This window comes from Pseudopipra pipra, chromosome 3, assembly GCF_036250125.1.
Source record: "Pseudopipra pipra isolate bDixPip1 chromosome 3, bDixPip1.hap1, whole genome shotgun sequence".
Classification (NCBI taxonomy): Eukaryota; Metazoa; Chordata; class Aves; order Passeriformes; family Pipridae; genus Pseudopipra; species Pseudopipra pipra.
Window position 1 is genome coordinate 115,855,706 of NC_087551.1, and position 25,038 is coordinate 115,880,743.

Below are 25,038 nucleotides of genomic sequence, written 5' to 3' on the forward strand. Positions count from 1 at the left end.
GAAGGAGGGCAGGTTTGGGGTTAGGGTTAGGGGGGAAGGAGGGCAGGTTTGGGGTCAGGGTTAGTGTTAGGGGGGAAGGAGGGCAGGTTTGGGGGTCAGGGTTAGGGGGGGAAGGAGGGCAGGTTTGGGGTTAGGGTAGGGGGGGAAGGAGGGCAGGTTTGGGGTTAGGGTTATGGGTTAGGGGGGAAGGAGGGCAGGTTTTGGGGTCAGGGTCGGGGGGAAAGGAGGGCAGGTTTGGGGTCAGGGTTAGTGTTAGGGGGGAAGGAGGGCAGGTTTGGAGTCAGGGTTAGGGGGGGAAGGAGGGCAGGTTTGGGGTCAGGGTTAGGGGGGGAAGGAGGGCAGGTTTGGGGTCAGGGTTATGGGTTAGGGGGGGAAGGAGGGCAGGTTTGGGGTCAGGGTTATGGGTTAGGGGGGGAAGGAGGGCAGGTTTGGGGTCAGGGTTATGGGTTAGGGGGGAAGGAGGGCAGGTTTGGGGTCAGGGTTATGGGTTAGGGGGGAAGGAGGGCAGGTTTGGGGTCAGGGTTATGGGTTAGGGGGGAAGGAGGGCAGGTTTGGGGTCAGGGTTATGGGTTAGGGGGGAAGGAGGGCAGGTTTTGGGGTCAGGGTTGGGGGGGGAAGGAGGGCAGGTTTGGGGTCAGGGTTGGGGGGGGAAGGAGGGCAGGTTTGGGGTTAGGGTTAGGGGGGGAAGGAGGGCAGGTTTGGGGTTAGAGTTAGGGGGGAAGGAGGGCAGGTTTTGAGTTTGGGTTAGGGGGGGAAGGAGGGCAGGTTTGGGGTCAGGGTCAGGGTTAGGGTCAGGAAGCCCTTACTGGTGTAGAGGAGGCTGAGGGGGGGAAGGAGGGCAGGTTTTGGGGTTATGGGTCAGGGTCAGGGTCAGGAAGCCCTTACTGGTGTAGAGGAGGCTGAGGGGGGGAAGGAGGGCAGGTTTTGTGTTTGGGTTAGGGTTTGGATTAGGGTTAGGAAGAAGGGCAAGTTTGGGGTCAGGGTTATGGGTTAGAGTTATGGGTCAGGAAGCCCTTACTGGTGTACAGGAGGTTGGGGGGGGGGAAGGAGGGCAGGTTTGGGGTTGGGGTTAGGGTTATGGGTTAGGGTTAGGGGGGAAGGAGGGCGGGTTTGGGGTTAGAGTTATGGGTCAGGATGAGGGTCAGGAAGCCCTTACTGGTGTACAGGAGGCTGATGGGGGGGAAGGAGGGCAGGTTTGGGGTTGGGGTTAGGGTTATGGGTTAGGGGGGGAAGGAGGGCAGGTTTTAGGTTAGGGTTAGGGTTAGGGTTAGGGGGGAAGGAGGGTAGGTTTAGGGTTAGAGTTATGGGTCAGGAAGCCCTTACTTGTGTAGAGGAGGCTGAGGGGGGGGAAGGAGGGCAGGTTTGGGGTTGGGGTTAGGGTTATGGGTTGGGGGGGAAGGAGGGCAGGTTTGGGGTCAGGATTAGGGTCAGGAAGCCCTTACTGGTGTAGAGGAGGCTGATGGGGGGGAAGGAGGGCAGGTTTGGGGTTGGTGTTGGGGGGAAGGAGGGCAGGTTTGGGGTTGGGGTTGGGGGGAAGGAGGGTAGGTTTGGGGTCAGGGTCAGGGTTATGGGTTAGGGTCAGGAAGCCCTTACTGGTGTAGAGGAGGCTGAGGGGGGGAAGGAGGGCAGGTTTGGGGTCAGGGTTAGGGTTAGGGGGGGAAGGAGGGCAGGTTTGGGGTTGGGGTTAGGGGGGAAGGAGGGCAGGTTTGGGGTCAGGGTTAGGATTAGGGTCAGGAAGCCCTTACTGGTGTACAGGAGGCTGAAGGGGGGGAAGGAGGGCAGGTTTGGGGTTTAGGTTTGGTTAGGAGGGCAGGTTTGGGGTCAGGGTTAGGGTTAGGGTTAGAGTTAGGGTCAGGAAGCCCTTACTGGTGTAGAGGAGGCTGTGGGGGGGGAAGGAGGGCAGGTTTTGGGGTTATGGATCAGGGTTAGGGTCAGGAAGCCCTTACTGGTGTAGAGGAGGCTGATGGGGGGGAAGGAGGGCAGGTTTTGGGTTTGGGTTAGGGTTTGGATTAGGGTTAGAAAGGAGGGCAGGTTTGGGGTCAGGGTTATGGGTCAGGATTAGGGTCAGGAAGCCCTTACCGGTGTAGAGGAGGCTGAAGGGGGGGAAGGAGGGGAGGTTTGGGGTCAGGGTCAGGGGGGGGAAAGAGGGCAGGTTTGGGGTCAGGGTTAGGGTTAGGGTTAGAGTTAGGGTCAGGAAGCCCTTACTGGTGTAGAGGAGGCTGATGGGGGGGAAGGAGGGCAGGTTTTGGCCCCGGGGGCTTTTCTTCTCCTCGAACCCGCAGGGGAGGCCGCTCAGGAAGTCCTTGCGCTGCTTGTTGAGGCCCAGCCACAGGTAAACCTCCATCTTGGCCTGCACCGTCCACCCCGCCGGGCCAAAGCCCCTCTTCCCGGGCAGCTGGGGGGGAACAAGGGGGGCCAGAGCTCAGGGGGATGCCTTAAGATTTCTTCTATTTTTGGGGTTTTTTTCCTAATTTTTATAAGCTTTATAAGTAGTTATATCATAGAATCAGAGAATCAGAGAATAATAGAATCAGCTGGGTTGGAATAAGGGATGCCAGAGCTCAGGGTGATGCCTTAAGGTTTCTTCTGGGTTTTTGGGGGCTTTTCCTAATTTTTTATAAGATTTATAAGCAGTTATATCATAGAATCAGAGAATCAGAGAATCAGAGAATCAGAGAATCAGCTGGGTTGGAATAAGGGATGCCAGAGTTCAGGGTGATGCCTTCAGATTTCTTCTAGTTTTTTTGGGTTTTTTTCTAATTTTTATAAGCTTTATAAGCAGTTATATCATAGAATCAGAGAATCAGAGAATCAGAGAATCAGCTGGGTTGGAATAAGGGATGCCAGAGGTCAGGGTGATGCCTTAAGGTTTCTTCTGGGTTTTTTGGGTTTTTTTCTAATTTTTATAAGCTTTATAAGTAGTTATATCATAGAATCAGAGAATCAGAGAATCAGAGAATAATAGAATCAGCTGGGTTGGAACAAGGGGTACCAGAGTTCAGGGTGATGCCTTCACATTTCTTCTGTTTTTTGGGGGTTTTTCCTAATTTTTATAAGCTTTATAAGCAGTTATATCATAGAATCATAGAATCAGAGAATCAGAGAATCAGCTGGGTGGGAACAAGGGATGCCAGAGTTCAGGGTGATGCCTTAAGGTTTCTTCTGGTTTTTTGGGGGGTTCTCTAATTTTTATAAGCTTTATAAGCAGTTATATCAGAGAATCAGAGAATCAGACAATCAGAGATTCAGAGATTCAGAGAATAATAGAATCAGTTGGGTTGGAATAAGGGATGCCAGAGTTCAGGGTGATGCCTTCAGATCTCTTCTGTGTTTTTTGGGGTTTTTTCTAATTTTTATAAGTTTTATAAGTAGTTATATCAGAGAATCAGAGAATCAGAGAATCAGCTGGGTGGGAACAAGGGATGCCAGAGGTCAGGGTGATGCCTTCAGATTTCTTCTGGTTTTTTTGGGTTTTCCTAATTTTTATAAGCTTTATAAGTAGTTATATCATAGAATCAGAGAATCAGAGAATAATAGAATCAGCTGGGTGGGAACAAGGGGGGCCAGAGCTCAGGGGGATGCCTTAAGGTTTCTTCTGGGTTTTTGGGGTGTTTCCTAATTTTTATAAGCTTTATAAGTAGTTATATCATAGAATCAGAGATTCAGAGAATCAGAGAATCAGTTGGGTGGGAACAAGGGATGCCAGAGTTCAGGGTGATGCCTTAAGATTTCTTCTGGGTTTTTTGGGGGTTTTTTCTAATTTTTATAAGCTTTATAAGTAGTTATATCAGAGAATCAGAGAATCAGAGAATCAGCTGGGTTGGAACAAGGGATGCCAGAGTTCAGGGTGATGCCTTCAGATTTCTTATAGTTTTTTGGGGTTTTCCTAATTTTTATAAGCTTTATAAGCAGTTATATCATAGAATCAGAGATTCAGAGATTCAGAGATTCAGAGAATCAGAGATTCATAGAATCAGAGAATCAGCTGGGTGGGAACAAGGGGGGCCAGAGCTCAGGGTGATGCCTTAAGGTTTCTTCTGGGTTTTTGGGGGTTTCTCTAATTTTTATAAGCTTTATAAGCAGTTATATCATAGAATCAGAGAATCAGAGAATCAGAGAATCAGCTGGGTGGGAACAAGGGGTGCCAGAGGTCAGGGTGATGCCTTCAGATTTCTTCTATTTTTGGGGGTTTTTCCTAATTTTTATAAGCTTTATAAGTAGTTATATCATAGAATCAGAGAATCAGAGAATAATAGAATAATAGAATCAGCTGGGTTGGAACAAGTGATGTCAGAGTTCAGGGTGATGCCTTCACATTTCTTCTGGTTTTTTTGGGTTTTTCCTAATTGTTATAAGCTTTATAAGCAGTTATATCATAGAATCAGAGAATCAGAGAATCAGAGAATCAGCTGGGTGGGAACAAGGGATATCAGAGTTCAGGGTGATGCCTTCAGATTTCTTATAGTTTTTTTGGGGTTTCCTAATTTTTATAAGCTTTATAAGTAGTTATATCATAGAATCAGACAATCAGAGATTCAGAGAATAATAGAATCAGCTGGGTGGGAACAAGGGGTGCCAGAGGTCAGGGTGATGCCTTCAGATTTCTTCTGGGTTTTTTGTTTTTTTTTCTAATTTTTATAAGCTTTATAAGCAGTTATATCATAGAATCATAGAATCATAGAATCAGAGAATCAGAGAATCAGCTGGGTGGGAACAAGGGGTGCCACAGTTCAGGGTGATGCCTTCACATTTCTTCTAGTTTTTTGGGGGTTTCCTAATTTTTATAAGCTTTATAAGCAGTTATATCATAGAATCATAGAATCAGAGAATCAGAGATTCAGAGAATCAGAGATTCAGAGAATCAGAGAATCAGCTGGGTTGGAACAAGGGATGCCAGAGGTCAGGGTGATGCCTTAAGGTTTCTTCTGGTTTTTGGGGGGTTTTTCCTAATTTTTATAAGCTTTATAAGCAGTTATATCATAGAATCATAGATTCAGAGAATAATAGAATCAGCTGGGTGGGAACAAGGGATGCCAGAGTTCAGGGTGATGCCTTAAGGTTTCTTCTGGTTTTTTGGGGGTTTCTCTAATTTTTATAAGCTTTATAAGCAGTTATATCAGAGAATCAGAGAATCAGACAATCAGCTGGGTTGGAATAAGGGATGCCAGAGTTCAGGGTGATGCCTTCAGATTTCTTCTAGTTTTTTTGGGTTTTTTTCTAATTTTTATAAGATTTATAAGTAGTTATATCATAGAATCAGAGAATCAGAGATTCAGAGAATAATAGAATCAGCTGGGTGGGAACAAGGGATGCCAGAGTTCAGGGTGATGCCTTCAGATTTCTTCTGGGTTTTTTGGGTTTTCCTAATTTTTATAAGCTTTATAAGCAGTTATGTCATAGAATCAGAGAATCAGAGAATCAGAGATTCAGAGAATCAGAGATTCAGAGAATCAGAGAATCAGCTGGGTTGGAACAAGGGATGCCAGAGTTCAGGGTGATGCCTTAAGGTTTCTTCTGGGTTTTTTGGGTTTTCCTAATTTTTATAAGCTTTATAAGCAGTTATATCAGAGAATCAGAGAATCAGAGAATCAGAGAATCAGCTGGGTGGGAACAAGGGGTGCCAGAGGTCAGGGTGATGCCTTCAGATCTCTTCTGGTTTTTTTGGGTTTTTCCTAATTGTTATAAGCTTTATAAGTAGTTATATCATAGAATCATAGAATCAGAGAATCAGAGATTCAGAGATTCAGAGAATAAGCTGGGTGGGAACAAGGGGTGCCAGAGTTCAGGGTGATGCCTTAAGGTTTCTTCTGGTTTTTTGGGGGTTTCTCTAATTTTTATAAGCTTTATAAGCAGTTATATCATAGAATCATAGAATCAGAGATTCAGAGAATCAGAGAATCAGCTGGGTTGGAATAAGGGATGCCAGAGGTCAGGGTGATGCTTTAAGGTTTCTTCTGGGTTTTGGGGGTTTTTCCTAATTTTTATAAGATTTATAAGCAGTTATATCATAGAATCAGAGAATCAGAGATTCAGAGAATAATAGAATCAGCTGGGTGGGAACAAGGGATGCCAGAGGTCAGGGTGATGCCTTCAGATCTCTTCTGTGTTTTTTGGGTTTTTTTCCTAATTTTTATAAGGTTTATAAGTAGTTATATCAGAGAATCAGAGAATCAGAGATTCAGAGAATCAGAGAATCAGAGAATAATAGAATCAGCTGGGTGGGAACAAGGGATGCCAGAGTTCAGGGTGATGCCTTCACATTTCTTCTGGTTTTTTTGGGTTTTTCCTAATTGTTATAAGCTTTATAAGTAGTTATATCATAGAATCATAGAATCAGAGAATCAGAGATTCAGAGATTCAGAGAATCAGCTGGGTGGGAACAAGGGGTGCCAGAGTTCAGGGTGATGCCTTCAGATTTCTTATAGTTTTTTGGGGGTTTCTCTAATTTTTATAAGCTTTATAAGCAGTTATATCATAGAATCAGAGAATCAGAGATTCAGAGAATAATAGAATCAGAGAATTATAGAATTATAGAATCATAGAATCATAGAATCCCAGAATCAGCTGGGTTGGAAGGGACCTCCGAGATCATCCAGCCCAACCCTTGATCCAGCCCCGCCGTGGTTCCCAGCCCATGGCACTGATGCCACATCCAGTCTTATCCTAAAAACCTCCAGGGACGGAGAATCCACCACTTCCCAGGCAACTCTCAGCACGACCAGAGGGCTGGGTCTGAAGCTGTGCCAGGGGGGGGTTAGGGTGGAGATTAGAAAGAATTTCTTTGCAGAGAGGGTGCTCAGCCATTGGAATGGGCTGCCCAGGGAAGGGGTGGATTCTCCCTGTTCCATCTCCCACCCTGTCCCTCTGTCCCTCCATCTCCCTCCCTGTCCCTCTGTCCCTCCATCTCCCTCCCTGTCCCTCTGTCCCTCCATCTCCCACCCTGTCCCTCTGTCCCTCCATCTCCCACCCTGTCCCTCTGTCCCTCCTCCATCTCCCACCCTGTCCCTCTGTCCCTCCATCTCCCTCCCTGTCACTCTGTCCCTCCATCTCCCCTCCTGTCACTCTGTCCCTCCATCTCCCACCCTGTCCCTCTGTCCCTCCATCTCCCACCCTGTCCCTCTGTCCCTCCATCTCCCCCCCTGTCACTCTGTCCCTCCTCCATCTCCCACCCTGTCCCTCTGTCCCTCCATCTCCCCTCCTGTCACTCTGTCCCTCCATCTCCCTCCCTGTCCCTCTGTCCCTCCATCTCCCACCCTGTCCCTCTGTCCCTCCATCTCCCTCCCGTCACTGTCCCTCCATCTCCCCTCCTGTCCCTCTGTCCCTCCATCTCCCCTCCTGTCCCTCTGTCCCTCCATCTCCCACCCTGTCCCTCTGTCCCTCCTCCATCTCCCCTCCTGTCCCTCTGTCCCTCCATCTCCCCTCCTGTCACTCTGTCCCTCCATCTCCCCTCCTGTCCCTCTGTCCCTCCATCTCCCCTCCTGTCCCTCTGTCCCTCCATCTCCCCTCCTGTCCCTCTGTCCCTCCATCTCCCCTCCTGTCCCTCTGTCCCTCCATCTCCCACCCTGTCCCTCTGTCCCTCCATCTCCCCTCCTGTCCCTCTGTCCCTCCATCTCCCACCCTGTCACTCTGTCCCTCCATCTCCCACCCTGTCCCTCTGTCCCTCCATCTCCCACCCTGTCCCTCTGTCCCTCCATCTCCCCCCCTGTCCCTCTGTCCCTCCATCTCCCACCCTGTCACTCTGTCCCTCCATCTCCCTCCCTGTCCCTCCGTCCCTCCATCTCCCGCCCTGTCACTCTGTCCCTCCATCTCCCCTCCTGTCCCTCTGTCCCTCCATCTCCCTCCCTGTCCCTCCGTCCCTCCATCTCCCGCCCTGTCACTCTGTCCCTCCATCTCCCCTCCTGTCCCTCTGTCCCTCCATCTCCCCTCCTGTCCCTCTGTCCATCCATCTCCCCTCCTGTCACTCTGTCCCTCCATCTCCCCTCCTGTCCCTCTGTCCCTCCATCTCCTACCCTGTCCCTCTGTCCCTCCATCTCCTACCCTGTCACTCTGTCCCTCCATCTCCCACCCTCTCCCTCTGTCCCTCCATCTCCCCTCCTGTCCCTCTGTCCCTCCATCTCCCACCCTGTCCCTCTGTCCCTCCATCTCCCCCCCTGTCCCTCTGTCCCTCCATCTCCCCCCTGTCCCTCTGTCCCTCCTCCAGCCCCCTCCTGCTGTCCCCAGCCCCCAGGCAGGCGGATCAATACCTTCAGGAAGACCGTCTTGACCTTGGCGCAGTCCTTGCCCATCTCCTCGTCCACCAGGGAGTGCAGCAGGTCCTTGGCGGGGATGCGGGCGTAGGCCACGCGCTTGTTGTTGCTCATCATCCAGATGAACACGTCGGGGATGCTGTGCTGGGGCTGCCAAAAAGTACAGGTGACAGGGACAGTGACAGGGAAGGGACACAGGGAAGGGACACAGGGAAGGGTGACAGGGAAGGGACACAGGGAAGGGTGACAGGGAAGGGTGACAGGGAAGGTGACAGGGAAGGGTGACAGGGAAGGGTGACAGGGAAGGGACACAGGGAAGGGTGACAGGGAAGGGACACAGGGAAGGGACACAGGGAAGGGTGACAGGGAAGGGTGACAGGGAAGGTGACAGGGAAGGGTGACAGGGAAGGTGACAGGGAAGGTGACAGGGAAGGGACACAGGGAAGGTGACAGGGAAGGGACACAGGGAAGGGTGACAGGGAAGGGACACAGGGAAGGTGACAGGGAAGGTGACAGGGACAGTGACAGGGAAGGGTGACAGGGAAGGTGACAGGGAAGGGACACAGGGAAGGTGACAGGGAAGGTGACAGGGAAGGGACACAGGGAAGGTGACAGGGAAGGTGACAGGGAAGGGACACAGGGAAGGTGACAGGGAAGGTGACAGGGAAGGTGACAGGGAAGGTGACAGGGACAGTGACAGGGAAGGGTGACAGGGAAGGTGACAGGGAAGTGGACACAGGGAAGGGTGACAGGAAAGGGTGACAGGGAAGGTGACAGGGAAGGGTGACAGGAAGGGACACAGGAAAGGTGACAGGGAAGGTGACAGGGAAGGTGACACAGGGAAGGTGACAGGGAAGGGTGGTTGGGGAGGGTGACAGGGAAGGGTGACAGGGAAGGTGACAGGGAAGGGTCAAAGGGAAGGGTGACAGGGAAGGTGACAGGGAAGGGACACAGGGAAGGGACACAGGGAAGGGACACAGGGAAGGGTGACAGGGAAGGGTGACAGGGAAGGGTCACAGGGAAGGTGACAGGGAAGTTGGCAGGGATGGGTGACAGGGAAGGGTGACAGGGAAGGTGACAGGGAAGGGTGACAGTGAAGGTGACAGGGAAGGATGACAGTGAAGGTGACAGGGATGGGACACAGGGAAGGGACGCAGGGAAGGGTGACAGGGAAGGGTGACAGGGATGGGACACAGGGAAGGTGACAGGGAAGGGACACAGGGATGGGTGACAGGGAAGGTGACAGGGAAGGTGACAGGGATGGGTGGCAGTGGAAGGGTGACAGGGAAGGGTGGTTGGGGAGGGTGACAGGGAAGGTGACAGGGAAGGGTGACAGGGAAGGGACACAGGGAAAGGTGACAGGGAAGGGTGACAGGGAAGGTGACAGGGAAGGGACACAGGGAAAGGACACAGGGAAGGGACACAGGGAAGGGACACAGGGAAGGGCTCAGGGAAGGGACACAGGGAAGGGTGACAGGGAAGGGTGACAGGGAAGGGTGACAGGGAAGGTGACAAGGAAGGTGACAGGGAAGGTGACAGGGAAGGTGACAGGGAAGGTGACAGGGAAGGGACACAGGGAAGGTGACAGGGAAGGGTGACAGGGAAGGTGACAGGGAAGGTGACAAGGAAGGTGACAGGGAAGGTGACAGGGAAGGTGACAGGGAAGGTGACAGGGAAGGGACACAGGGAAGGTGACAGGGAAGGTGACAGGGAAGGTGACAGGGAAGGGTGACAGGGAAGGGACACAGGGAAGGGACACAGGGAAGGTGACAGGGAAGGTGACAGGGAAGGTGACAGGGAAGGTGACAGGGAAGGGACACAGGGAAGGGACACAGGGAAGGGACACAGGGAAGGTGACAGGGAAGGTGACAGGGAAGGTGACAGGGAAGGGACACAGGGAAGGGTGACAGGGAAGGGACACAGGGAAGGTGTATTATATGTATTATTAAACATGTATTATTAATTGTGTATTATGTACTACTAATTATGTTTTATTAATAATGTACTATATATCATTAATTATGTGTTATTAAATATATAATATGAATTATTAATTATCATGTGTTATTAACTATGTGTTATTAATTATGTTCTATTAAATACGTATTAGTTACCTGTTGTGCCTTATTATGTGTTATTAAACATGTGTTAGTGATTATGTATTATTAATTACGTATTTTTAAATATGTATTATTAATTATGTGTTATTAATGACGTGTTGTGTATTATTAATTATGTATTATTAATGACGTGTTGTGTATTACTAATTATGTATTATTAAATATATATTGTTAATTATGTGTTATTAATTATATGTTATTAATGATGTGTTGTGTATTATTAATTATATATTATTAATGATGTGTTGTGTATTATTAATTATGTATTAATAATGATGTGTTATTAATTATGTATTATTAATGACATGTTGTGTATTATTAATTATGTATTATTAATGACGTGTTGTGTATTATTAATTATGTGTTATTAATGATGTGTTGTGTATTAGTAATTATGTATTATTAATGATGTGTTGTGTATTATTAATTATATATTATTAATGATGTGTTGTGTATTATTAATTATGTATTAATAATGATGTGTTATTAATTATGTATTATTAATGACATGTTGTGTATTATTAATTATGTATTATTAATGACGTGTTGTGTATTATTAATTATGTATTATTAATGATGTGTTGTGTATTATTAATTATGTATTATTACTGATGTGCTGTGTATTATTAATTCTGTATTATTAATGACGTGTTGTGTATTATTAATTATGCATTAATAATGACGCGTGGTGTATTATTAATTATGTATTATTACTGACGTGTTGTGTATTATTAATTATGTATCATTAATGACGTGTTGTGTATTATTAATTATTATTAAATACGCATTTAATCCTAATTGAAGATCACATAAAACCTCTGTGTCTCGGCCCCGGGGTCTCCCACAAACCCTTCGCTGCCCCAAGGATCCCAAAGCCGGGATTTTTTGGGATGCGGTCCCACCTCATCCGCCAGGAATCGCAGCCTGTGCAGGAAGTTGAGCGCCAGCTTCAGCTTCTCCCGCAGCGTGTGCCGCTTCACCTGCTGCCGCAGCGCCCGCGCCTGCTGCGACAGACCCTCCTGCGGGAAAAATAAAGGGGGGTTTAGAGAAATTAAATAGACGGGGTTTTTAATACAAATAAAAAATATGGGGTTTTTAGAGAAATAAAAAATATGGGGTTTTGTAGAAATAAAAAATACGAATTTTCTATAGAAATAAAAAATACGGGTTATTTTAGAGAAATAAAAAATATGGGGTTTTAATACAAATAAAAAATATGGGGTTTTGTAGAAATTAAAAAATATGGGGTTTTGTAGAAATAAAAAATATGGGGTTTTGTAGAAATAAAAAATATGGGTTTTTAATAGAAATAAAAAATATGGGGTTTTTAATAGAAATAAAAAATACGGGGGTTTTTATAGAAATAAAAAATATGGGGTTTTGAAGAAATAAAAAATATGGGGTTTTTGTAGAAATAAAAAATATGGGGTTTTGTAGAAATAAAAAATATGGGGTTTTGTAGAAATAAAAAATATGGGTTTTTGTAGAAATAAAAAATATGGGGTTTTTATAGAAATAAAAAATATGGGGTTTTTAATAGAAATAAAAAATACGGGGGTTTTTATAGAAATAAAAAATATGGGGTTTTGTAGAAATAAAAAATATGGGGTTTTTATAGAAATTAAAAAATATGGGGTTTTTTTATAGAAATTAAAAATATGGGGGTTTTAATAGAAATAAAAAATACGGGTTTTTTAATATAAATAAAAAATACGGGTTTTTTTAATATAAATAAAAAAATAAGTGTTTTTTAATAGAAATAAAAAATACGGGGTTTTTAATAGAAATAAAAAATACAGGGTTTTTTTTAAAAATAAAAAATATGGGGTTTTTATAGAAATAAAAAATATGGGTTTTTTAATAGAAATAAAAAAATATGGGTTTTTTATAGAAATTAAAAATATGGGTTTTTGTAGAAATAAAAAATACGGGTTTTTTATAGAAATAAAAAATAAGGGTTTTTAATAGAAATAAAAAAATACTGGTTTTTTAAAGAAATAAGAAATAGTGTTTTTTATAGAAATTAAAAAATATGGGGTTTTTTATAGAAATTAAAAATATGGGTTTTTTATAGAAATAAAAAAATAGGGGTTTTTTATAGAAATAAAAAATATGAGGTTTTTGTAGAAATAAAAAATATGGGGTTTTGTAGAAATAAAAAATACGGGGTTTTTAATAGAAATTAAAAATATGGGGTTTTTTATAGAAATTAAAAATACGGGGTTTTTAGAGAAATAAAAAATATGGGGGTTTAATAGAAATAAGAAATAGGGGGTTTTCTATAGAAATAAAAAATACGGGTTATTTTAGAGAAATAAAAATATGGGGTTTTAATACAAATAAAAAATATGGGGTTTTGTAGAAATTAAAAAATATGGGGTTTTAATAGAAATAAGAAATAGGGGGTTTTTAATAGAAATAAAAATATGGGGTTTTGTAGAAATAAAAAATATGGGGTTTTTGTAGAAATAAAAAATACGGGTTTTTTATAGAAATAAAAAATACGGGGTTTTGTAGAAATAAAAATATGGGGTTTTAATACAAATAAAAAATATGGGGTTTTGTAGAAATTAAAAAATATGGGTTTTTAATAGAAATAAGAAATAGGGGGTTTTAGTAGAAATAAAAAATACGGGTTTTTCTATAGAAATAAAAAATACGGGTTATTTTAGAGAAATAAAAAATATGGGGTTTTAATACAAATAAAAAATATGGGGTTTTGTAGAAATTAAAAAATATGGGTTTTTTATAGAAATAAAAAATACAGGGTTTTTGTAGAAATAAAAAATACGGGTTTTTGTAGAAATAAAAAATATGGGTTTTTGTAGAAATAAAAAATATGGGTTTTTAATAGAAATAAAAATTATGGGGTTTTTAATAAAAATAAAAAATACGGGTTTTTTATAGAAATAAAAAATACGGGGTTTTTTTTTAGAAATAAAAATTATGGGTTTTTTATAGAAATAAAAATTACGAATTTTCTATAGAAATACAAAAATACGGGTTTGTTAATAGAAATAAAAAATATGGGGTTTTTTGTAGAAATAAAAAATATGGGTTTTTATAGAAATAAAAAATATGGGTTTTTTAATAGAAATAAAAAATATGGGTTTTTTTATAGAAATTAAAAAATATGGGGTTTTTTTATAGAAATTAAAAATACGGGTTATTTTAGAGAAATAAAAAATATGGGGTTTTTATAGAAATAAAAAATATGGGGTTTTTGTAGAAATAAAAAATATGGGTTTTTGTAGAAATAAAAAATACGAATTTTCTATGGAAATAAAAAAATACGGGTTTGTTAATAGAAATAAAAAATATGGGGTTTTTATAGAAATAAAAAATATGGGGTTTTTATACAAATAAAAAAATGAGGTTTTTATAGAAATAAAAAATACGACTTTTTTATAGAAATAAAAAATACGGGTTTTTTAATAGAAATAAAAAAATACTGGGTTTTTTGTAGAAATAAAACTACGGGGTTTTTTATAGAAATAAAAAATACGTGTTTTTAATAGAAATAAAAAAATACCATTTTTTAATAGAAATAAAAAATACATTTTTTTAATAGAAATAAAAAATACGGGTTTTTTATACAAATAAAAAATACGGTTTTTCTTTTCTCCCATGCCAGGAGAAGGAGGCATGAAGGTCTTCTCCTCCTCCTCCTCCTCCTCCTCCTTCTCCTCCTCCTTCTCCTTCCTCTTCTCCTTCTCCTCCTCCTCTTCCTTCTCCTTCCCCTTCCTCTTCTCCTCCTCCTTCTCCTCTCCCCTCCACTCCCCTCTCCCTCCCCTCTCCTCTTCCCGCTGGGAATTCCAGCCCAGCCCCTGCTCACGAATCCTCCTCCCTGCCCACTGTCCCACAGCTTCTCTGGGAATTCCAGCCCAGCCCCTCCCCACCCTCCCAGCCAGGAATCCCTTCCCAATCTCCCCCCCAAATCTCCCCTTTCCCACTGGGATCCATTCCCTGGGGCCTGGCATTCCAGGCCCTGAGCCCCAGTCCCTCTCCAGCTCTCCTGGAGCCCCTTCAGCCTCTGGAATGTGCTCCAAGCTCTCCCGGGATCCTTCCCAAATCCAGCCTGGCCATTCCCAGCTCTCCCAGCCTGGAGCCAGAGCCTGCCATTGGATCCAGCCCCAGCCCAGCTCCTCCCTGGGAAGGAGTTCCGGGAACAAGGGGGTTCCCTGGGAATCTCGGCCCTCAGGGCAGGGTCTCCCTTCCCCTTTCCTGCCTTTTCCATCCCCACATTCCAGAAAAATCCCTCTGACTGGATCCTGAGTGTCTTTTATCCCAGAATCCCGGAATGGTTTGGGTGGGAAGGGCCTTTAAATCCCATCCCATTCCATGGGCAGGGACACCTCCCGCTAGCCCAGGTTGCTCCAAGCCCCTCCAACCTGCCCTTGGACACTCCCAGGGATCCAGGGGCAGCCACAGCTTCTCTGGGAATTCCAGCCCAGCCCCTCCCCACCCTCCCAGCCAGGAATCCCTTCCCAATCTCCCCCCCAAATCTCCCCTTTCCCACTGGGATCCATTCCCCGGGTCCTGTCCCTGCATCCCTCGTCCCCAGTCCCTGTCCCGCTGTCCCGGAGCCCCTCCCGGCTCTGGCTCCTCTCACCAGCTCCCGGAGGCAGGAGCGGAGCCTCTCCCTGTCCAGGCGGGTGCGGGACGAGTGCGGCTGCTCCCGGTCAGCCAAGGCCACGAAGCGCCTGGAGGGGGAAAAAACCGGGATGGGATTCCCACGGGAAACCCTCCCCCGGGAGGGATGGAAACGTCCCCTGTCCCCTCCCAGAGCTGCAGCACAACCGGGGGCAAGGGGACAGGGAAGGGGACAGGGAAGGGTGGCTGGGAAAGGTGACAAGGAAGGGACACAGGGAAAGGACACAGGGAAAGGACACGGGGAAGGTGACAGGGAAAGACTCAGGGAAGGGTGACAGGGAAGGGTGACAGGGAAGGGTGACAGGGAAAGGTGACAGGGAAGGGTGACAGGGAAGGGTGACAGGGAAGGGTGACAGGGAAGGGACACAGGGAAAGGACACAGGGAAGGTGACAGGGAAGGTGACAGGGAAAGACTCAGAGAAGGGTGACAGGGAAGGGTGGCTGGGAAGGGTGACAGGAAAGGAACACAGGGAAAGGACACAGGGAAGGGTGACAGGGAAGGTGACAGGGAAGGGACACAGGGAAGGTGACAGAGAAGGGTGACAGGGAAGGGTGACAGGGAAAGGTGACAGGGAAGGGACACAGGGAAAGGACACAGGGAAGGGTGACAGGGAAGGGTGACAGGGAAGGTGACAGGGAAGGTGGCAGGGAAGGTGGCAGGGAAGGGTGACAGGGAAGGTGACAGGGAAGGGTGACAGGGAAGGGTGACAGGGAAGGGTGACAGGGAAGGGTGACAGGGAAGGGTAACAGGGAAGGGTAACAGGGAAGGTGACAGGGAAGGGTGACAGGGAAGGGTGACAGGGAAGGGTGACAGGGAAGGGTGACAGGGAAGGTGACAGGGAAGGGTGACAGGGAAGGTGACAGGGAAGGGTGACAAGGAAGGTGACAGGGAAGAGTGACAGGGAAGAGTGACAGGGAAGAGTGACAGGGAAGGGTGTCCCCTCATCCCAAGGACAGGGCAGGCTGAGCTGACCCTCCTGGGGGTGAGGCCCTGCCCCGTGCCCCCTGTGCCCCCCGTGTCACTCACTGGCAGCCCCCGCTCAGCTCCTCCAGGACCCCTCGGAGCCGCCGCTCCGGGTGCGGCTTCTCCGTCTTGATCATCTCCTGCACGTCGTTGAGTCCTTCCTCCTGCAGAATTCCCAGCGATCGGATCCGGCCCCCGGCTCGGGGCCGTGGGAGAGGCCCCAAACCCCCCGGGAGGGACCCTCTGCCCAGCCCGCCCTGCCCCTGCCCGTGGGGAGCTCTCCCAGGGGCTCCTTGGGAATTAACTGGGGCTGGGAATTGGGAAATGACAGGATTTTGGGGTGGGAAGGGACTTGGAAGATCATTTAATTCCCGCACCCTGCTGTGGGCAGGGACACCTCCTGCTATCCCAGGGAATCCAACCCGGCCTTGGACACTCCCAGGGATCCAGGGGCAGCCACAGCTTCTCTGGGAATTCCAGCCCAGCCCCTCCCCACCCTCCCAGCCAGGAATCCCTTCCCAATCTCCCCCCCAAATCTCCCCTTTCCCACTGGGATCCATTCCCTGGGGCCTGGCATTCCAGGCCCTGAGCCCCAGTCCCTCTCCAGCTCTCCTGGAGCCCCTTCAGGCTCTGGAATGTGCTCCAAGCTCTCCTGGAATCCTTCCCTTCTCCGGGCTGTGCCACATGAGGGGTTCATCCCTCCAGCCCAAGTGACAAAACCTCCCCCTGTCCCCTTTGCTGGGGGCACTGGGCTGTGACGCCCGAGGACTGGGGACACTGGGCTGTGACCCCTGAGGATTGGGGACACCAGATTGTGACCCCCGAGGACTGGGGACACTGGGCTGTGACCCCTGAGGACTGCAGACACTGGGTTGTGACCCACAGGGGCCCCGAGGGTTGGGGACACCAGGCTGTGACCCACAGGGGCCCTGACAACTGGGGATACCGGGCTGTGACCCCTGAGGACTGGGGACACCGGGCTGTGACCCCCAGAGGCCCTGAGGGTTGGGGACACCAGGCTGTGACCCCCAAGGACTGGGGACACCAGGCTGTGACCCACAGGGGCCCCAACAACTGGGGACATGGGGCTGTGACCCTCTGAGGATTGAGGACACTGGGCTGTGACCCCCAAGGACTGGGGACACTGGGCTGTGACCCCTGAGGATTGGGGACACTGGGCTGTGACCCCCAAGGACTGGGGACACTGGACTGTGACACACAGGGGCCCCAACAACTGGGGACATGGGGCTGTGACCCTCCGAGGATTGAGGATACTGGGTTGTGACCCTGAAGGGTTGGGGACACCAGGCTGTGACCCCTGAGGATTGAGGACACTGGGCTGTGACCCCCAAGGACTGGGGACACCAGGCTGTGACCCCCAGAGGCCCCGATGACCTCCTGGGATTGTCCCCTGGGGCTGGAAAACCCCTCGTTCCCATCCCAGCTCTCCTGCCCATGCCTGTCCCCGCTGAGTGACCAGGGGGTGGCACAGGGCACAACCTGGGCTGCCTGTGCCACCCCCATGCCCCGGATGTACCCCCCAACCCTGCGCCCCCCGCACTGACCAGCTTGTCTGCGATCTTGTCCATGATGTTGGAGTTGTAGAGGCGGCGCCGCTGGTCCTGCCACCAGCTCCTGATGTACACGCAGGGCTTGCGCTCCAGGTAGGGCAGGTGGAAGTAGTTCCTGCGGGAGGAGAGGGGAGATGGGGGGGGAATCACAGCCTGAAAAACCTGCGGGTTACAGCCTGAAAAACCTGCAGGTTACAGCCTCAAAACCTGTGGGTTACAGCCTGAAAATCTGTGGGTTACAGCCTCAAAACCTGCGGGTTACAGCCTCAAAACCTGTGAGTTGCAGCCTAACAAACTTGTGGGTTACAGCCTGAAAAACCTGCAGGTTACAGCCTCAAAAACCTGCGGGTTACAGCCTGAAAATCTGTGGGTTACAGCCTGAAAACCTGTGGGTTACAGCCTCAAAACCTGCAGGTTACAGCCTGAAAACCTGTGAGTTACAGCCTCAAAACCTGTGAGTTGCAGCCTAACAATCCTGTGGGTTACAGCCTGAAAAACCTGGGGGTTACAGCCTCAAAACCTGTGGGTTACAGCCTGAAAATCTGTGGGTTACAGCCTGAAAAACCTGGGGGTTACAGCCTGAAAATCTGTGGGTTACAGCCTCAAAACCTGTGAGTTGCAGCCTAACAAACCTGTGGGTTACAGCCTGAAAAACCTGTGGGTTACAGTCTGAAAAACCTGCAGGTTACAGCCTCAAAACCTGCGGGTTACAGCCTGAAAAATCCGTGGGTTAGAGCCCAACAAACCTGCGGGTTACAGCCTGAAAACCTGTGGGTTACAGCCTGAAAACCTGTGGGTTACAGCCTGAAAACCTGTGAGTTACAGCCTCAAAACCTGTGAGTTGCAGCCTAACAATCCTGTGGGTTACAGCCTGAAAAACCTGCAGGTTACAGCCTCAAAACCTGGGGGTTACAGCCTGAAAATCTGTGGGTTACAGCCTGAAAAACCTGCAGGTTACAGCCTCAAAACCTGGGGGTTACAGCCTGAAAATCTGTGGGTTACAGCCTGAAAAACCTGCAGGTTACAGCCTCAAAAACCTGCGGGTTACAGCCTCAAAACCTGTGAGTTGCAGCCTAACAAACTTGTGGGTTACAGCCTGAAAAACCTGTGGGTTACAGCCTGAAAAACCTGCGAGTTACAGCCTGAAAATCTGTGGGTTACAGTCTCAAAAACCTGCAGGTTACAGCCTCAAAAACCTGCAGGTTACAGTCTAACAAACCTGTGGGTTACAGCCTGAAAATCTGTGGGTTACAGCCTGAAAATCTGTGGGTTACATCCTCAAAACCTGGGGGTTACAGCCTCAAAACCTGCAGGTTACAGCCTCAAAACCTGCGGAAAAAGGTCCCTCCTGATCCCTCTTTTCTCTGGGATGAGCCCCCCCAGCTCCCTGAGACATTCCTGCTGCTCCAGCCCCTTCCCAGCTCCCTTATTCCCGGTTCTCCAGCCCCTTCCCAGCTCCCTCAGCCATTCCTGCTGCTCCAGCCCCTTCCCAGCTCCCTTATTCCCTGTTCTCCAACCCCTTCCCAGTTCCCTCAGCCATTCCAGGTTCTCCAGCCCCTTCCCAGCTCCCTCAGCCATTCCTGCTCCTCCAGCCCCTTCCCAGCTCCCTGAGATATTCCTGCTGCTCCAGCCCCTTCCCAGCTCCCTGAGACATTCCTGCTGCTCCAGCCCCTTCCCAGCTCCCTTATTCCCTGTTCTCCAGCCCCTTCCCAGCTCCTCTGCCATGGGGGGAGATCTCTGAAGGGACCCCAGAGCCCGGAGTTGGGGGGCCCACCCTGGTGGGGATGAAGGACGTTCCTGTGCAGGGTATCCCGGGAGGAGAATTCCCTCTTTCTCCAATGCCCCGGGAATGCTCGGGGGGATTCACGGACCTGTCAGTGACCAGGGGCTTCATGGGTGGGGAGGAGGAGACCGAGACCAGCTCTCCGTCCTCATCCCCCTCCTCCTCGCTGGAATTCTGCAGCAGCTCCGACTCCTCCTCGTCCCCTCCCTCCCTCCTCCTCCTCCGCACGGGCTTGTCCACTCCGTCCACCTGGTTGCCATAGTTACCTCAAGGGGAAAAACAGCACAAAAAGTGGAATAAATTCACAGGGTGGTGACTCCAGCCCCGCCCGGCTTCTGGGATCTGATTCAGCCTGGGACAAGTTGTTTTAATTCCGTTTGGGAGAAGTTTTAACTCAGTCTGGGAGAAGTTTGAATTCAGTCTGGGACAAGTTTCAATTCAGTCTGGGAGAAGGTTTAACTCAGTCTGGGACAAGAAGTTTTAAATCAGTTTGGGACAAGTTTGAATTCAGTTTGGGACAAGTTTGAACTCAGTCTGGGACAAGTTTTAACTCAGTCTGGGACAAGTTTTAACTCAGTCTGGGACAAGTTTGAACTCAGTCTGGGACAAGTTTTAACTCAGTCTGGGACAAGAAGTTTGAATTCAGTCTGGGACAAGTTTCAATTCAGTCTGGGACAAGTTTCAATTCAGTCTGGGAGAAGAAGTTTTAATTCAGTCTGGGAGAAGAAGTTTTAATTCAGTTTGGGACAAGTTTTAATTCAGTTTAGGAAAAGTTTTAGTTCCATTTGGGACAAGTTTTAATTCCTTTTGGGACAAGTTTGAATTCCTTTTGGGACAAGTTTGAATTCAGTTTGGGACAAGTTTGAATTCAGTTTGGGACAAGTTTGAATTCAGTTTGGGACAAGTTTTAATTCCTTTTGGGACAAGTTCTAATTCCTTTTGGGACAAGTTAGAATTCAGTTTGGGACAAGTTTGAATTTAGTCTGGGACAAGTTTGAATTCAGTTTGGGACAAGTTTTAATTCAGTCTGGGACAAGTTTGAATTCAGTTTGGGACAAGTTTGAATTCCTTTTGGGACAAGTTTGAATTCAGTCAGTCTGGGTCCCCCCTGTCCATCCCCTGCTCCCCAAACCCAGAGCCCCGCGCGGGCAGCCGTGGAAAACTGGGAAGAACATCCTTGGATCCCGACCTCCCCACCAGCCAGGCTTTGGATCAACCCTCCCCCCGGAGCCCCCGGCCCACCTATGGTGACCTCGAAGCTGATGGGCTTGTCCCCCACCCTCCTGTCGATCATGGTGGCCTCCAGGAAGGCCCCGAAGAGGAAGAATTCCTCCATCTTCCCGGTGCAGTTCTGCGGGAGGGAGAAGCCACGGGGATCAGGGGCGGGTGGGGGGACAGGGGGGCACCCCCGGCACCCCTGGGCACCCTCGGGGGGAGGTGCCACTCCCAGAATCCCAAGGGTTTCCTCTCCCGCCTCTCGGCTCGTTCCAGGGGGTTTAATTAAGGATTTCATTGGAATGCCTTCTGATTAAAAGACACCTCCCACTATCCCCGGGCACTTGGACAATCCCAGGGATCCAGGGGCAGCCACAGCTTTTCTGGGAAAGCTGTGCCGGGGCCAGGGAAACGATCCCATTACTTCTGTCCAGAGTTCCTACTCAAATATTCCTTCTGCCAGAATTCCTAAGGAACCTGAGCACTGGAATGAGCCCAGAACCCACAATGGGATGGCTCGTTGTCCCTGCCCATCTCCCAACACCTCAGAGCTCAGGAGATCACAGAAACCATGGAATGCTTTGGGTTGGAAGGCATCTTAAGGCTCATCCCACCCCAAACCCTGCAGGGACACCTCCCACTATCCCAGGTTGCTCCAACATGGCCTTGGACACTCCCAGGGATCCAGAAGCTTCCTGGGAAAGCTGTGCCAGGGCCAGGGAAACGATCCCACTCCAACACTCCTTCTGCCCAGCATTCCTAAGGAACCTGAGCACTGGAATGAGCCCAGAACCCACAATGGGATGGCTCGTTGTCCCTGCCCATCTCCCAACACCTCAAAAAGCTCAGGAGATCACAGAAACCATGGAATGGTTTGGGTTGGAAGGCACCTTAAATCCCATCCCATTCCAAACCCTGCAGGGACACCTCCCACTATCCTCAGGCACTTGGACACTCCCAGGGATCCAGGGGCAGCCACAGCTTCCCTGGGAATTCTGTACCAGGGCCAGAAAAACCATCCTATTCCTTCTGTCCAGAGTTCCTACTCAAATATTCCTTCTGCCCAGAATTCCTAAGGAACCTGAGCACTGGAATGAGCCCAGAACCCACAATGGGATGGCTCGTTGTCCCTGCCCATCTCCCAATACCTCAAAAAGCTCAGGAGATCACAGAAACCATGGAATGGTTTGGGTTGGAAGGCACCTTAAATCCCATCCCATTCCAAACCCTGCAGGGACACCTCCCACTATCCTCAGGCACTTGGACACTCCCAGGGATCCAGGGGCAGCCACAGCTTCCCTGGGAATTCTGTACCAGGGCCAGAAAAACCATCCTATTCCTTCTGTCCAGAGTTCCTACTCAAATATTCCTTCTGCCCAGAATTCCTAAGGAACCTGAGCACTGGAATGAGCCCAGAACCCACAATGGGATGGCTCGTTGTCCCTGTCCATCTCCCAACACCTCAGAACTAAGGAGATCACAGAAACCATGGAACGGTTTGGGTTGGAAGGCTCCAACGCAGCTGTGAACACTTCCAGGGATCCAAGAGCTTCCTGGGAAAGCTGTGCCAGGGCCAGAGAAACGATCCCACTCCAACATTCCTTCTGCCAGCATTCCTAAGGAACCTGAGCACTGGAATGAGCCCAGAACCCACAATGGGATGGCTCGTTGTCTCTGCCCATCTCCCAACACCTCAGAGCTCAGGAGACCACAGAAACCATGGAATGCTTTGGGTCGGAAGGCACCTTAAATCCCACCCCACTCCAACCCCTGCAGGGACAAACGAGGCCAAAGACAACCCCCCGAGCCCCCCGAGCCCCAAACTCCCCCCGGGGCAGGACTGACCTCGGCCACGGCCGTGGCCTGTTCCACCTGCACCTCGGTGGAGCCGTTGACCTCGGGGTTGGTGGTGTCCAGGATCTCCACGGCGAGGCCCAGCAGCAGCCGGGCGCGGAAGGAGACGCCTTCCCCCAGCCCCTCGTTGAGCTCCTGGTGCTCGTCCATCAGGGTGTAGTTGCGGGTGGAGCCGTACATGTTCACCCAGGCGGGGCCGAAGGTGGGCAGGAAGCCTGCGGGCGCACGGAATGGGCACGGTGATGCCTCAAGGCCCTTTTCAGCTTTTTTATGATTTTCGTGATTTTTATAAGCTTTATATGTAGTTATAGCAGAGGTAGATTTTAGAAGGAGCTGTGTTATATTCCTCGCCCTTCAGCACAAGTAGTTTACACCTTCCTCAACCCTCTTACCCCCTTTCCGTGTTCCCCAAATCAATCCTACCCCTGAATTCCAGCAGAAAATGCTTAGTTTTTTGTCAAGGCAGGGCCTCTTCTGGGGACATCTAACCCTGAACCACAAGAGAACAGCCAAGAACTGGGTGACCGTGTGCTCTCTGTGCTCTGAAGAAGATGAAGATGATGAAGAAAAGCCCCCCAGACCCAATTCCCAGGGGATGGGCCAGGGGGGTGGACCAGGGCAAGAGCTACGGGATGGACAAAACTTGGGTTGGTTGGGCAGTATTTATAAATTGTAATTTATAAATTTTTGCCCGGGGCACAAATTAAAACCCTTTTCTGGGTGGGAAAAGCCCTCCCAGCCCATGGATCCCCCCCTGTCCCCCATCCCCACCTTGTCCCCAGCCCAGAGCACTGAGTGCCACAGCCAGGCCTTCCTGGGACACCTCCAGGGCTGGGCACTCCAAACCTCCCTGGGCAGCCCCTGCCAGGGCCTGACCACCCTTTCCAGCAGGAAATTCCCCCTCCTGTCCAACCTGAGCCTCCCCTGGCCCAGCTGGAGGCCGTTCCCTCTCCTCCTGTCCCTTGTTCCCTGGGAATTGGGGACCTCCTGAAACTTCCTTCCAGGGAACTGTAGGAGCTGGGACAGTGTCAGGATGGCACAGGATCCTTAGGGATGGTTCAGGTTGGAAAATCCCTCTGGGATCATGGAATCCAACCACCCCCAGCACTGCCCAGGCCACCCCTGACCCGTGTCCCCAAGGGCCACATCCACAGGGATCTGAGATCCCTCCGGGAATGGCGACTCCAGCCCTGCCCTGGGAAGTTCATTCCAGTGTTTAACCACCCTTTCCATGTGGGAATTGTTCCCAATATCCCACCTGCCCCTCCCCTGGCCCAGCTGGAGGCTGTTCCCTCTCCTTCTATCCCTTGTTCCCTGGGAATTGCGGACCCTTCCTGGCTCCCCCCTCCTGGCAGGCAGTTGTGGGGCAGGAAAAGGTTCCCCCCCTGAGCCTCCTGTTTTTCCAGGGAAGTTTTTCAGGGAAATCAGGGATTGGACTGGACAGGGCACAGCCCAAGGACACTCAAGTCTCCCATTGAGTAATTCCCCACTTTGGGCTCCAAGGAAGAAGAACCTGCCATCGGTGCCTTTCCCAACCCAGCTCTGCTCTCCCAGCTCTGCCCCTGGATTTTGGGGTTGGGGTGGGCGGGGGGGACCCTCCAGCGCTCGCCCATCAGTGGCAACTCATTTTTTTTGGAAGGGCCAACTGCTCCTGGGTGTCTTTGCTTCCCGGGATTGCACGGAGGGCTTGGGACCGGGTGGGACAGGGCCAGGTTTTCCTGAGGTCCAGCGAGCCCAGGAGACCCTTCCAGTGCCCCAGAGCCCCTCTGGGTGGGCACCAGCCGTGCCCAGGGGTGGGGAAGGAGCCCGGGGTATTTTGGGAACTCTGCCAAAGGGAAGGAGGCCCCCCAGTGTCCCCCCCCCTCCAGCTTTACCCTTGTCCCCCTCGTTGGAGATCTTCCTCAGGTCGATGAAGTGGGTCCCGATGGCCACGTCGTTGACCTTGTCCGAGTCCCGGATCTGGACCTTGATCCTCTTGCACAGGGGGGGGAACATCTCGGTGAACACGATCTGCTCGTTCCACAGGGGCTCGTAGCTGCTCTTCTGGATGGAGGTCTTGCCCTGGCAGCGGGAGGACACGGATCCCAGGGCAGGGTTGGGTGTGCCAGGCCACCCCTCGACACCCGGGATGCCAATGCCACCCGGGAGAGACAGTGCTGCCCTGGGAGCTGCAAACCCACCCCAGAGAGGGGAAATGGGAAAACCAGGGGACACCACACACATCTCAGCATCTCCAGGACAACCGGGGCACACCACACACATCCCAACACCTCCAGGATAACAAAGTGACACCACACACATCCCAACATCTCCAGGACAACCCAGGGGACACCACACACATCCCAACATTTCCAGGCAAACCAGGGGACACCACACACATCCCAACATCTCCAGGAAAACCCAGGGGACACCAGGGGACACCACACACATCCCAGAATCTCCAGGACAACCAGGGCACACCACACACATCCCAACATCTCCAGGACAACCCAGGGCACACCACACACATCCCAACATCTCCAGGCAAAACAGGGGACATCACACACATCCCAATATTTCCAGGACAACGAAATGACACCACACACATCCCAACATCTCCAGGACAACCAGGGCACACCACACACATCCCAAC

General features: G+C 49.6%; 1 protein-coding gene across 1 annotated transcript in view; it reads right to left on the minus strand.

Moving 5' to 3' along the window:
- The window catches only part of OTOF (otoferlin), a 134,719-nt gene that overhangs the window by 41,549 nt on the left and 68,132 nt on the right, over nucleotides 1-25,038 (minus strand). Inside the window, exons 20-29 of the mRNA XM_064651246.1 lie at nucleotides 24,281-24,467; nucleotides 22,398-22,621; nucleotides 20,580-20,688; nucleotides 19,426-19,603; nucleotides 17,549-17,669; nucleotides 16,047-16,147; nucleotides 14,979-15,069; nucleotides 11,269-11,385; nucleotides 8,244-8,396; nucleotides 2,206-2,395 (exon numbers count right to left, since the gene is read on the minus strand). Of these exons, the coding sequence (XP_064507316.1) occupies nucleotides 2,206-2,395; nucleotides 8,244-8,396; nucleotides 11,269-11,385; nucleotides 14,979-15,069; nucleotides 16,047-16,147; nucleotides 17,549-17,669; nucleotides 19,426-19,603; nucleotides 20,580-20,688; nucleotides 22,398-22,621; nucleotides 24,281-24,467 (1,471 nt within the window). The remainder of the gene's footprint in view (nucleotides 1-2,205; nucleotides 2,396-8,243; nucleotides 8,397-11,268; nucleotides 11,386-14,978; nucleotides 15,070-16,046; nucleotides 16,148-17,548; nucleotides 17,670-19,425; nucleotides 19,604-20,579; nucleotides 20,689-22,397; nucleotides 22,622-24,280; nucleotides 24,468-25,038) is intronic.